Source organism: Heliconius melpomene, chromosome 21, assembly GCF_056956725.1.
Source record: "Heliconius melpomene rosina isolate 202511_hmr_F chromosome 21, ASM5695672v1, whole genome shotgun sequence".
In the NCBI taxonomy this organism is placed as follows: Eukaryota; Metazoa; Arthropoda; class Insecta; order Lepidoptera; family Nymphalidae; genus Heliconius; species Heliconius melpomene.
Window position 1 is genome coordinate 3659953 of NC_140409.1, and position 14317 is coordinate 3674269.

At 33.4% G+C, this 14317-nt stretch overlaps 1 protein-coding gene across 1 annotated transcript in view; it reads left to right on the forward strand.

Moving 5' to 3' along the window:
• LOC146526885 (uncharacterized) overlaps positions 1 to 14307 on the forward strand; it is a 28946-nt gene extending 14639 nt beyond the window's left edge. The window contains exons 13-21 of the mRNA XM_085206145.1: positions 8156 to 8206; positions 8297 to 8377; positions 8870 to 9151; positions 9450 to 9560; positions 10521 to 10673; positions 11133 to 11281; positions 12199 to 12360; positions 12704 to 12791; positions 13571 to 14307. Of these exons, the coding sequence (XP_085062271.1) occupies positions 8156 to 8206; positions 8297 to 8377; positions 8870 to 9151; positions 9450 to 9560; positions 10521 to 10673; positions 11133 to 11281; positions 12199 to 12360; positions 12704 to 12791; positions 13571 to 13756 (1263 nt within the window). The 3' untranslated portion in view covers positions 13757 to 14307. The remainder of the gene's footprint in view (positions 1 to 8155; positions 8207 to 8296; positions 8378 to 8869; positions 9152 to 9449; positions 9561 to 10520; positions 10674 to 11132; positions 11282 to 12198; positions 12361 to 12703; positions 12792 to 13570) is intronic.
• Positions 14308 to 14317: the final 10 nt, after the last annotated feature.

Consider the following 14317-nt stretch of genomic DNA (forward strand, 5'->3'; position numbering starts at 1 on the left):
AACAAAATAAGTTCTTTAAAATAATTATATATTATTATATATAGTATTTATTTGTATGTAAAATTATTATATATAATATTTATCTGTATATAGAACTATTATATATAATATTTATTCGTTATTAAGTAAGTAAAAGCAAGGTTAAACATATCATTTTGTATAATAGTTTTTCTTTAATTAATAAAATGTAAATAATATAATATAATAAAATTCCATTATGTATGGGATCTAGGGTTATTTTGGCTCTTGTGTGGAACACGAGGGACCTGATGAGGCCTTCGTAGCAATTTATAACGAACTCTATTAGAGTTAGAGTTTGGATGATTTTTTATAATCTCCGTTCTATTGTAAGGGTGCAAATTAATTATTTTATACGGACCTTTGAAATCTGGTATGGCTTCATCTCTGAGCGTCGTCTTAGCTACTTGCTCATAGACTGTTTCACCTACCTTATGTGGTTTTCTTATGTACTTCCTTAAAGATGATACAATTTTCTTCTCAGTATTATTTACTTTTACCAATATCCTAGTATTAGTTAATCTATTGTCTACTCTGTATTTCGAGCTGGGTGTTATTTTAGGGTTAAACTTTGAACTGGGCGTTATTTTAGGGTTAAACTGCCTAACTCGTCTGTCATTATCGTTATATTTAATTAGTAAGCCTTTATTTTCGTTATCTGGTTGGGAATGGTTAGTAGATACTAGATTATCAGGGTTGATTGTTAAAATACTCATACTGTCAGTCTCAGTCTCTGACGGGATAATGTTTTGTCTGTCGTTGTCAGGCTCTATGTTATTATCGTTGTTATTACTAGATACAAGGGGTACCTGCGCTATGTTTTCACTAGTTTGTGCACCTACGTCTTGGGATATACTGTCATTTATAATGTCGTCTCTATTATTATTAGAATTTACGGTTGATAATGATTCTACATTTTTGTGAGATATTTCATTCATAGGAAAGGCGTCGGCTTTTATATTTTGTTTGCCTTTTTTATATATAACATTATATGGTCGTAACTTAAATGTACCTATGTTACATATGGTTCGTCCTTCTGAATTGGTATTAATGACTTTAGTTATAAATTTTCCATTTTTAACATTAATAATAGCAGCAGGGGATGTTAATCCCTTAGACCAAATATAGTCGTCGTAGATATAAAATCCGTCAGTATAGTTTGTTTTTAACGTGATAAGTTTTTCACACTTTGGTTCTATTTTTATAAGTTTCTTATTATAGTCGAAATAAATAGGTATGTCGGCTGTCGCTGTATGTAGTATTTTATTTTTCAAATTAATATTGCTAGATAATGATTTTAATAAATCTAGACCTATAAGTCCTTTGTATTTAGGGTCAAAATCAAAAATAAGGAATTTATGAAGAGTATCACTATTAAAGATTGGGGGTAAAGGTAAATTCACTACATGATTATGCTGTGTTGTCGCATGGGCTGTTTTTATTTCAAATGGTTCATATTCTACACAATTTTGAAAAATAGAATTAAGTATAACTTCTGGTGAGATAAGGGATCTCGAAGCTCCTGTGTCAATTAAAAACTTACCTTTAAATTCGGGAATTACTATGTAGGGTAAATGATCTTTATCATGATTATTTATTTTTACTATCTCTTTACGTCTGGGTCTATGCCTAACGTAAAATCCTGCTGGTTACTTGTTTCGTCATTAACTGGTTCATAAGTATCCTGCTCGTCTGGTATATGTATATTATCATAATAATACTCACCTGGGGTGTAGTGTTGGGAATACTCATTGAGTTGTTGCTCCTGTGGCTCGTCTGTGTAGAAGAGTTCCTCCACTGCGAACTGCGGCTTCTCTGGTTTATTTGTTGACCTCATAGTCACATCTGATATTTTTTGGGGTGGATTTATTTGCTGGTGAGGGATGTTACCTCTATGATTAATAAAAGGTCTATAATTACCTGAGGGTTGTCGGTTTTTCCATGGTAGCATTGACTGAACCCATTGTTGACGTTGTTCTGGTGTCCAGTTATTTTGTCTAGGGGTAAAATTTGAATTTACGTGCATAGGTGGATTATTTAATCTAGATTGTGAATTTGAAAATGGAATAAAGATTCTATGATTTTCTTTAACCTTACTTGGAGAGTTTGACATATTAAAATTATTATTAAATCTATTGTATGTGAGCTTAGCTTCTTCTTGCCTAGCTTGTACAATGGCTAGTTCTAATGTGGTAGGCCTGGCTAGACGCACACCTATTGAAATTTGAAAGTCTAATTGGTTCGTATATTGCTCTATAACCATGTTTTCATAATAATCTTTGTTACTATGTTTACCTACGGACAAAAGGGTGTCAAGTATGTCTCGAAGGCGTTTCCCAAAAGTTTCCGCGTCTTCGTTTTTATTACGTCGCGTTCGAGTTAGCTCTTGCATTAGTTGGATTTCGTTCCTAGGTTCACCTAATCTTCTAATCAAAGCGCGTTTAATCGCGTCCCAAGAGTCTAGAGACTCTTCGTATGCTATTGCATCTATTGCGGCTCCACTGAGTCTACTTTTTATCAAACACACAATAGCGGGGTGGTGTTTCGCTGCGCCCTCTATTAATTTCAATATATTATCTACTTCTCTAATATAAAAATTCAACGTTTTTGAATTACCATCGTAACGTGGCATAAAATCTGAAATTAACTTAAAACTAGAATTCTCGCAATTTTCAAAAGACATTTTATCTTTTAATCACGACTAACCTATTTAACAAAATAATTCAAACAAATAAAATATTTCAATTTAATATAATATTTATTAAAATAATATTTTATTATTTCATTTAATTATTTATTCATTATTTCATTTCATTTATTTATTATTTCATTTAATTATTTATTCATTATTTCATTTCATTTATTTATTATTTCATTTCATTTATTATTTCATTTATTTATTATTTCATTTCATTTATTATTTCATTTATTTCTCATAAACTTATTCAATAATAGTAAATGCCTATCGCGATTTGAGCTATATAGACAGATACAAAAATACGGAAGGAAATATAGCATAGGAACTTGGATAACAAAAGTACTCACCAAAGAAACCTCTGCATCTCCAACCGGGACTCAACTGCTTGGCAGAACCTCCGATGCTTAGGTGCTCCGCCGGTCTCGCCGTCGTAGATTCTTCTTAATAGATCGCGGTAATAACGATAGAAACCGTTCGCGGGCTTTAAGAGTTTGATTAAAGCCAAACACGCCGCGATCCTACCGACTGCGCCAGTTAAATTACTCAGGCGAGAAAAAGGCTTTTTAAAAATTATTTATTTAATTTTATAAACAACCTTTCTGTTTTAAAGCAAGTTGAAGACAGAGAATCTTTATTAAAATTTTATATAATTCAAAACAGTTAAATCAGCAAAATACTAAAACACTATTGTTCGATTCCGCGAGGTGCAAGTGCGGCGTCATCGGAATGTATCCTTATGCTTATGTAACTAGCTTCACGCTTTATTCCGCATAGCAGGCTAGATAGAGGGAACCTAGTGTTAACACTCTCCTCCACTGTTGAGTGGCGGTATTCAACCTTGTCTAACAGAGCTTATGAATTACCTATTTTTAATTCAAATTCAAAATAATGAATATTATATTCAAATAAACTGTTATAAGCACTTTTGAATCGTCGAATGAACATATGAACAAAAAGCTACCACCGATTCGGAAGGCAGTTCTGCAGAGAAGAGCCGGCAAGAAACTCAACAGTTGATCGTTATTTATGCTCAAACACTTATAACGAAGAGTCAAATTATTCCACAATGAACTTTTCCACGCATTCTTATCTTTTGAGTAGGTAAATCTTACTCTCCGCGGCATATTTATTTTCAGCTTCTTGCTGTATTCCGCAAGTAGCAGGGAGTGTTAACACACTCCGCTTTAGTGCTGCTCAGCTATTGTTATAACATTCACGATGTCACGAGTATTCCGTGAACATCCTTAACATAATCAAGATTACGTTGTATTCGGCGTAAGCGACCCATTTTACGCCCATACACTTATGACAAAGAGTCAAATTACTTTCACAACCAACATATTCCACGCATTCTTATCCTTTGAGTAGATCCCGTCCCGCGCCGCTAGTAGGGTTTTACATAATTTATGTATATCACGGTATAAAGGAACGGGAATGCTAATTTACTTGTAGATGTAGAGGTTTATGTTAGGGTAATGAGATTTTTTTTACGACGTGAATATGTATATATATATGAAATTGGCTTTTGGTATGGGGGGAACGAAAAGTCGAATTTTTTTTTAATATGTAAAGGTTTAACACACAAGCGAACCACATTTTATAAATTAGTCCTTACGCGTATGTTCGTTTACTCAGACGTAAATATTATTATGTATTTTAAGTTTAAATGTAGGTTTACGTAGGGCATTTCAGTAGACTTTTATTATTGCCGCCTACCTATTTTAGGCGCTGACTTTTTAAATAAATAAATAAATTAGCTTCACGCCGTATCCCGCACACAGCAGGGTAGGCAGAGGGATCCTAATGTTATGACTCTCCCTTCCCCACTTTCTACCGAATTCTGGAAGCATTGCGTGTAGAGTGGCAGAACGCCGCGCTTTGCTTCTATACCAGAGCGAAGAAATGCCGGAAACTGTCGATCAGCTTAGAAAGTTTTTTTGTATGGTAAATTTTTATAGGCTACATTTACCGACCGCCGTAGACAGTCAAATAAAATTAAATAAGTATTTAAATTATTCAAAAAAGAAAGATAAAGCTTAAATTATTTGGACTGAAAAGTCAAATTCAGCATTTATTCAATCTAATACAAAGTTAAAAAACGCAGTAAGTTTGTCATATCCGAAATCTGACATCCCCCTCGCCCTGATGACCGATGCGGCCACCGGCAGTGTCGGAGCGGTCGGGGTTAGGTTATTTTTCCAAGAAAATGTCGCCTACAAAACATCAAAAATATTCAACGTAAACCCGTGGGGCCGTGAACTTTTAGCTGTGTTACCTCACCGTTAAATATTTTAGAAATATGATAGAAAAACAAAATTTGGTAATATAGGTTTGGTACACTGACCACAAACCTTTGTTTCGCTTTTTCGAAAATCGGTAGTGATAGTGAGTTACCTAGATGAATTAGGCAATTGATTTTTATTGGCGAGTTTATTACAAACATTAAGAAGGTGGTAAAAATGTAGTAGCAGACGTTTTGTCACGCATAGAGACAGTAACGTGCTCGACCGTATTCAATTACAATTCTATATTTGTCACGAGCAATGTGATGACAGTGAGTTGAATGCATTCCTCAAAGTGTCAAATAAATATTTATTTAAACATATAGTTATTCCTGGTAGCAATTTACCCGTTTGGTGTTAAATGTCCACCCATAGTGTTAGACTATGGTTACCAGAACTGAATTTTTGAATTTGAATTTATGTTTTGGTTCTCCAGTTCGATTTACTAGTGACCAAGGTAGGCAATTTGAGAGTAGTGTTTTTCAACATTTAATGGAACTTTTAGGTATTAACAACACAAGTAGTACGCCCTACCACGCCCGCCAAGTAACGGCATGGTTGAGAGATGGCACAGATCTCTTACGCTGCACTTATGGCCAGATTAGATTATAAAACTTGGGTAAAACAGTTTCTATAGTTTTGTTAGGATTACGGGCATCACCACGTTCGGATACTAGTTTTAGTGCTGCTGAAATGACGTATGGGCAAACTTTAAGGTTGCCCGAAGATTTTTTTTATTGTAATAGTAATTTAAAAATACTAGATCATTGCCAATATGTTAAACATCTTCGGCACCTGATTCGTAAATTACAACCAAAACCTACGTTGCATAAGGATAACCACACTTTGTTTGTACATCCAGACCTTAGTACATGTCTTTGTTCGTAGCGATCTCGTTCGGAAGTCTCTACAACCTCCGTACGACGACGGTCCGATTAAGGTACTGGAGAGAAAAAAAAAACTTTTTTGGTACAAATGCCTAGTAAATATGTGTATCTATCTATTGATAGGCTCAAACCCGCTTTTATCACCGACCAGATATACTCAAATATTAATATTTTAGAAAATAGGTTTAAATCAAATAATACGGAAAACGTATAATTATGTCATAAGAGAAGCGGATAGCTCTGATCGCCCGCTCAGCTACACTAAACGTTACGGCCGAATATCAAAAAAGCCCGTACGTTTCAATTTACAGTTAAGTGTTGAAATAAAAAATAATATCATATAGTGTTACAGGTTGATTAATTCATTTCCATTTTGACTTAACAGACTTTAGTAGTGGATAATTATCTATATCTATATTAATAGATAGTTTAATAAGTAAATATAAATCTTGTGTAAAATTGTGTAAAATCTTGTGTAAAATTCAAATGGGTAATACATTAAATAAAGACGAGGTTGTTATTGCCCAATCCTACTCTGGATGGGCCAAGACAATGTTGTTGGTAATGGTTCCTAAGGCAAGTAGAGATTGTCCAGGAGCTAACAGCACCAGGGCTGGCTTCCGTGGTCCGCGAGGGTAGTCACAATCTTCGACAAAGCTGGAAATATCATAAGTTTTGATTAGAGATCTGAGTAATAATTATCAGATCTCACTCATCTTAAATTTATTATTGCATTCTTTAAATTTTACTTGTAAAACTAGCAGACCCGGACGCGGCTACGCCTGCTTGAAATATAAGAATATGATTTCTATAGAAATATAATTTCAATCTAGATGAAATGCTAAAAGTGACTATTATATTTATTTTCATAAGGATGAATATCAAAATGACGCGGTAACGAACGCGGTCGCGTAGCGACGACGGTTGTTATTAACATGGCAGAATAAATTGCATGTCAAATCAGAAGGTATTTTAATTTATTAGTATATATGTGTAATGTAATATTATATAGCCTATAGCACTTCTGAAGAATGCAGCTTTCATACAAAACAAAAACAAAGTAAATCGATCCAGTAGATCCAGAGATCTTAGCGTTCAAACAAACAAACAAACAAACAAACAAACAAACAAACAAACAAACAAACTCTTCCGCTTTATTATATTAGTATAGATGTAGTTTTTAGTGAATTTTCTGTACTCTTTTTTATGTACAAATTTTAATGTACTCAAATTATGTATTTTTGTTTTCGTTACTTAAAGTAAATATATTTCAATTTTGTTCAATAAATATTGTACAAAAAATGTCAAGTCAAGTTCATATTGTCTTATTAGTATACCTGCATTGTAAAAGGAAACCTCGTGTTATTATTATTTATTTTACCCAACTTCGTATAATGAAAAGAGGGTGTTTTAATTGTATGAATTATATCACTTATAATATTTTGTATACAAAGATTGTTTTTGGCACAGGAGTAATGTAAAGGTTCGACACCGGTCCCTCCGCGTGTGTCCGTTTACTCAGACGTACATATTATTATTACATGCAAATACTATTTTCATTTCACTTGTACAAATATAATATACTAGCGGCCCGCTCACGGTTACACCCGCGTGAACTATGTTATTATTAATTTCTGTCTCCATGGCTACGTGCTAGTGACGTCTATGCAAAATTTGAGACTCCTAGCATTTGTAGTAACGAAGTTTCATACAAACATTCCACCCCAAAACAACCCCTTAGAAGTCGAATATTGCAAATTCCCGTCTTAGCGAGCACCTACGTCCTATAAGTAACTCCTATGCAAAATTTGAGATTCCTAGCACATGTAGTTTCTGAGATTTCGTGATGAGTGAGTGACCTTTCGATTTTATATATATAGATTAATTTTATCAAAGTATGAATCATAGTTATTTATCCACTTTTGCCATTTCTTAGTACATTGATCCCTACTAAAAAAAGCATTCGGACGGCAATCGATAAAATCTTTGAAATCGGTTTGGACTGCCCCATCGGAGTTGATTTTTTTCCCTTGCAAGATGTTATCCAAATTACGAATAAACCCATAAAAAGTTACTTTTTTTGGTCAATTTTTACTTGGGGAAGATTTGATTGGCGTGCTAGGCTCCAGCCATTGCGATGGTCACTTTGATTATCATAGATAATCCATAGTCATCAAATATATCGTTATCAACTAGTCTCTAGGATTTTCTATCAAATTAATTCTTAATTGGTAAAATTGGAAACTTTTAACAGTTTTATTTATTTACAGTGTGGTGTATGCCCACCGTGCCCTGCGCCATGCAATCCAAACGCACCACCGGTGAGAATATATTTAATATTTTATCATATTAAACAAACATAACATTAAACTACATTATTACAATTTTCTATCATATTTGTATTATATTAGACTCCAGCGGAGAGGGAACTTCAGAAACTTAGTATACAACTTCGTCAGACAGAAGAAAGTTTGAAGACCAAAGTCACTGAGGTACCTATATGTATACTGTATACGTATAGAAATATATTATTTTTAATATAATTGTATCTTTATATAGCGCCAGCTAGCTTTTACACCTAGCTAGCACAAAGTGGGTTGCGTTGAGAAATGTCGATGGTACTTAAATAAACAATTGCAAATGTTTTTATATAAGTCTTTTGAACTATATCTAAAGCGGGACCTACTCATAACTAAATATAGTTCTAATTCTTTTCTTGTTTTTTTTTAAAAAAGTTATTTATACGTTTTTAAAACGTGTATATAATCCAAAACTACCCTTGTTAGTAGTTTAAAACAGCTATAAAAGAAATTACCAATTTTTAACGTTCGTCACTTTACCTAGGTACAATGGTGTGAAACATTAATTTATTTTTTCAATTTGAAACAGTAGTTCAATTGAGATCAAAGCGCTTAACCAAAGGAAATAATCAGTTATACAATATAAGTGTAGATTTATTTAAATGTTTAACTGCATATATTCAGTGTGCAATGCTACGAACTGAATTATTGAAAAAGAAAGAAGAATTAGAAAAAGAAAGATGCCAACATAGAGAGGTCCAGAATAAACTGAGGGAGCTTGAAATGAAGTTTGAAGGGTTAACAACACACACTAATATGATGTTGGGCACCAAGGAGCAGGCCTTTGAGCAAGAAGTCAATGTGAGGGCGCTGAAACAGTGTTACAGGGAAGCGAGAGAGGAAATTGATGAGTTGAGGATCTTAATGAAAGAACAGATCAACCAGTTACAAGACTATAGAGTTAAAGTAAGTTTTGTTGAAATATGTACTTCGTTGTTTACTTTTCGCCCCAATTCAAGACTTGACATGTTTAGTGCCGGAACCTAACGCCGCGTTTTGCCTAGTTACTAGAATGAGAAAATCGAAATATTAAATATTTCATAATCTCTAATATAAGTCGAACCCATAACCGTCGTGTTCACAGTCGCACGCTTATCTCTGCCTCTAAATAATGTATATTTTAAAATATTTTATTCAACTCTACTGTAAGTAATTAAATGAAATATTTTTTCATGTTAACTTTGGGTTTTCACATTTTTACCAGTATTTACAAGCGCAGCAACTTGTTGAGGAACAGCGAAGACAAATGGACATGATGGACATGGACAACACGAGGATAAGCGAACAAATTAATTTGGAAATACAGCGTGTAAAGGTATATAACAAAATATTACATAATTATAAAAATTGCGTAGATCGAGTTTAGAGGAATTTAGGTTCAGTCTTAGGAGTTCAGTTCAGTTCGATTTTTTTATTACGGCGTTCCGAGCGTGCCAGTTGAGCACAAAATCACTTTGCCAATGTCACGTTGTATGGAGAAAACAAATGGTCTTATGAGACGATGTATGTGAATATTGTCATTTTAACCATGACAATGCTATGGATATTGTCCCTTAAGGGTGTTTAGAAGTAGAGAAACTACCGCCATTCTGATCTCTAGTATATCCTTCACAGAATGTGGAATGAAGCTAAAATAAAAATAAAAAATATGAAAGAACAATGAGGCTTTTAATTTCGATTTCTAAAAGAATTGCCTCTGTTCAGTAGGTACACCAAATGCCAATTTGTATTTTTCCCTCGTTAAAATTGGATATTTTAAAACACCGTTTTATACAAGATCTTCCATGCATTTTTGAACATGCACCTGACGTGTATTCCGGTGTGACGGTGGCCTAGTCGTTTCGTTAACCTACTTCTGTTAATACCGAAACATTCTTAGACGCTGAAATCCAATACTAATGCCTTGCCTTAAAGAAGACAGCATAAATATTGATAGAATATCCTTCGTATATTCTATTCTATGCAATTCTTCACTGCTTGTGGCCTATATCGGAAACTTTTATTATTTGGATTATTTGGTTGCCTGTTTGTGACTGGACTTCTAATTTATGTTTCAACAAGTTCTCGTATAGAATATGTAGTAGTCGATAAATAGTTTACTATGAGCGATTGATATTTCCTTAAAATATAATATAATATGCATATTATGAAAGATTATACTTGAAATATATATGTTGTTGCAGAAATGTCAGATTCCTTTGCCTGTTACATATTAAAATGAAAGTGAGAAAACTAATCAACCTTTATAAGTTTTATCCTAATATTTTCTTTCTAGCTGAAATTCCAAGAAAAATTACAAGAACTGGCACCTATTCCGGACCTGCTGAAAGCAACGCAAATGAAATTAAAAGATGCACAACAGTCGCAAGCAATAGCGGAGCACAACGCCGAACAACTCGCCAGGGAGTTGAACTCAGCTAGAGAAAAGGTCGCGGCACACTTCTCATATGTTTTATATTATTAACGTATTTCAAATGTTAGTTATTCCAGTTGAAGGTAAGGAAGTCTATATCCGGTTGAGGCACATATTATTATACTTATGCTTTTGTTTGTTATGATGGTAGAAATGTTTTCTTTTTGCCATTATAAAATATAGTAAATTAGTGTTTGTTTATTATATTTATAAGATGATATAAGTTTATTTCTGCTCTTAGACGTAAGTGCGTATTTATTTTTTCACTATTTATTTAAACGAGTATGTTGATTTTATGAAAAATTAAGTTTTATCTGTCGCAGTAACCTTTTTGAATTACAATCCCAACTTTAGTCTTTAAATGTGCGGAAAGAGAACAGTTCTTATCACTAACCAGTTAAGTTGTGTACGCATTCGGACATTATGTCGACACAAAGAAATAATTTTACTTAATTATTATTATTTATTAAATAGGTGCACGTTCTACTACATAATAGCCTAAAACAACCTGAAAAGCAGCCAGAGCGGGGCGCGGATGAGAAACAAATGGCGCTACTGCAACAAAGAATAGCACAACTCACTGAGACCAATGTCTCACTGAAAAATGAAATAGAACGGCTTAAGTAATTATAATACATAAAGTTCCTTTTCATTAAGATATATAAAGTGTTTGAGGTCCCATTTGTATTTTGAATATTTCTTTTTTGAAGCTGCCTTGGAAACGCAGATGTCGTCTCTTTGTTTTAACATTAGTTTTGTTATGTGAAGCTTAAAAATAGTAATTAAATATAAATATTTTAGTATAAAATTTTGAGAGAGAAAGATGTGTTTGAATCAAGATAAAAACCAATGTGTTAACACATTGGTTTTTATCTTGATTTGATTAAATTTGCTTAAAATTTTAATTTTAAGTGCAGTCTTTTTAATCTCAGGATGTATTCGCCGACTGTAAATTATTTAATTATGTACATACAACAACGCACACATTGTATGTAAATATATCATCTATATACTATTGTCGACCGTAAACGTTCATATTTGGTTAGTACCGCGCCCTTTGGAAAGTTAACCTTACAAAGGATTTTTGGAGATTCTACTCCCAAAACAGTAAAATAGATTATGAAAGTTTGCATGAACCCTTTATATATTATATTATAATGTTAGTTTTAAGCCTTTATATTGTGAAAATGTACGCTACAACTTTACACTAAAATTGTATTACAAGTTGTATTTAATTAATCCCAAGTGGATATAAAATCAAACAAAAATACGACAATTGTGTGTTTGATCTGCCCTACAGGGAATGATTACTTTATCATTTTAACTTATGAAATTTCACCCTAAATTGGATCGACACAACACAGCGTTAGGTTCCGCCACCCAATAAGTACAACATTTTTCAAAATACAAGTTGAATGTAAGAAAAAGAGTACCTTAACACTAAATTCCCCCTGCCTACTGTATCTACTATAGGCAAAAAAATGTATAAATCTATAAAAAGGGAAATAATAATAATAATATTCCAATCTTTTTATTTTAGGTCTAACGTAATACGCATGGAAGAAGCTGTGCTGGCCAACGATAAGCGCTTGCAGGAGAAGATGCACGAGTGCGCCCAGCTCGGCGGTGAACTGGACCGCGCGCGCGATGAGGCGGCCAGGGCGCTGCAGCGAGCTAATGAACGTACCGAGACTATTAGAAAGTAAGTGTTTTTGCAGCTTCACACTGTATCCCTCACACTCTTTCTGTCAACCCTGCTACATGCTCCGCCGAATTCTGGAGGTATTGTGTGTTGAGTGGCGAAACTAATCAGCGCGCATTTCCTTGACACCGGAGCGAAGAAATGAAAATATTAAATGTAGAATTAATAAATGTATACAGAAAGTAAGTTTTCACTTAGGTAATTTTATAAAAACCCACAACCGTCGCGTTATAGTTATATATTTATGTTTCTGCGCCACGAAAGCCTCAATTTTAATAGGATAGTTTCTTAAAAAAAGGTTTTATATTATGTAAGTATGTCATACATATATACACATGTATAGATGTATGCAGACAACAGTAGGCGAGCTGGAGAGGCAACTGGCATCATCGAGAGCTCAAGTCAAAACGGCTGAAAAAGATCGGGAGGAAGTGAGTGTTTAATAATAGATTTTTATAATGTGATTTTTAATTTCTTTAGATATACATTTCAGAAATTCTTCCTAAATGAACTGGTAGAAAAGCTAATGTACCCAAAAAGTTAAATTGAAAAAAAAAAAATTGAAAAGTGAAATTTGGTAAAAAGTTAGGTTAGGGAGTATAGGGGGAGAACTAAGAAAGGTTCTCTCAAAATTCTGAACGGAAACGGTAAAAATGGGATGATCCATTTTGGGTCTTAAAGTCCACATAAGCCAAGTTGCGGTTGCGACAACTATCTATCTATTAATTTTATTCATCATCATCATCATCATCATCATCATCATCATCAGCCTGTCTTCGTCCACTGCTGGACATAGGCCTCTCCAATGGCACGCCACTAAACTTGATCTTCAGCTCTTCGCATCCAGCCGTTGCCCGCACTTTACGAATATCGTCACTCCATCTAACTTTATTTATTTAGAGAAATATATAAATTTATCAATTAATTCTATTTTGCCATCCGATTTTCTTGAAAATTGCTCGTATCCGAGCCCGATGACAATAAATTATTTTGTAGCACCAGAATTGTCTTTACCAAAACTTCTACTAAGAACGTGCATGTTTAACTTATAATTTATTTCTTTCAAATTAAGAGTCAAAAGTAATTTCTTTAATTACACAAATTTAATATTTTTTTATACAAATTTCGTCTTCTCTTCCCCTTCTCTTCTAATCTTTTTTATATGTAAGTACGAGTACATTTGCATAAAACTAATTGTTCTTTTTTTCAGTTACAATGTCGCATGCAGTGTCAAATTAAGAGACTGAATGAGAACTTCGAGCAGGCACAATTTAGAATATTAGGTCTTCAGACGCAAGTGCAGACTTTGAGGCGCACCGTCTCCAGCACCGGAGAGGGAGAAGGAGATGGGGACATGCAAGAATGCGCTTGCAAATCTATGTTTGATAATCCATAATGTCTACGGTATTTGACATTTAATTTTGATCTATATTTTGTGATAGTATCTGTTTTGTTAGCTAAACGTTTTTTTTTTAATTTGCTTACTTGTGGGCAACGCCTTGGATATAAAAAAAATAAGACAGCTTTAAAAAAAATTGAAATAGCTTGATTTTTTTTCTACATGCTTGTATGTATATATTACTTACTATGATTATAAAATGAACAAATGTTTTCTTCTGAGGTTTATTCTATAATAACAAAGTTGCCAGACGGCTAGTTTTGTAATAGAGTGGCATCGCCTTTTGTTGAAAAGGGTCATTGTTATCATTCACTTTGATCCCTCTTAGTTCAGATAATGTATTACTTCCCTTGTTGAAAATTATTTCTATGTGCTAAAACAATATGTTATGTATAAAATTTCACAGCTTTTATAAATAATGGAATACTTACTACTAGATCTGATTTTAAAAATTATGAGTTATTGTATGTATATACAATTGTACTTGCAATATTATATGTTCATTGTAAATTGAATTTAGATTGCTATTATGGTGATAATAAAAAAAATGGTTTATGC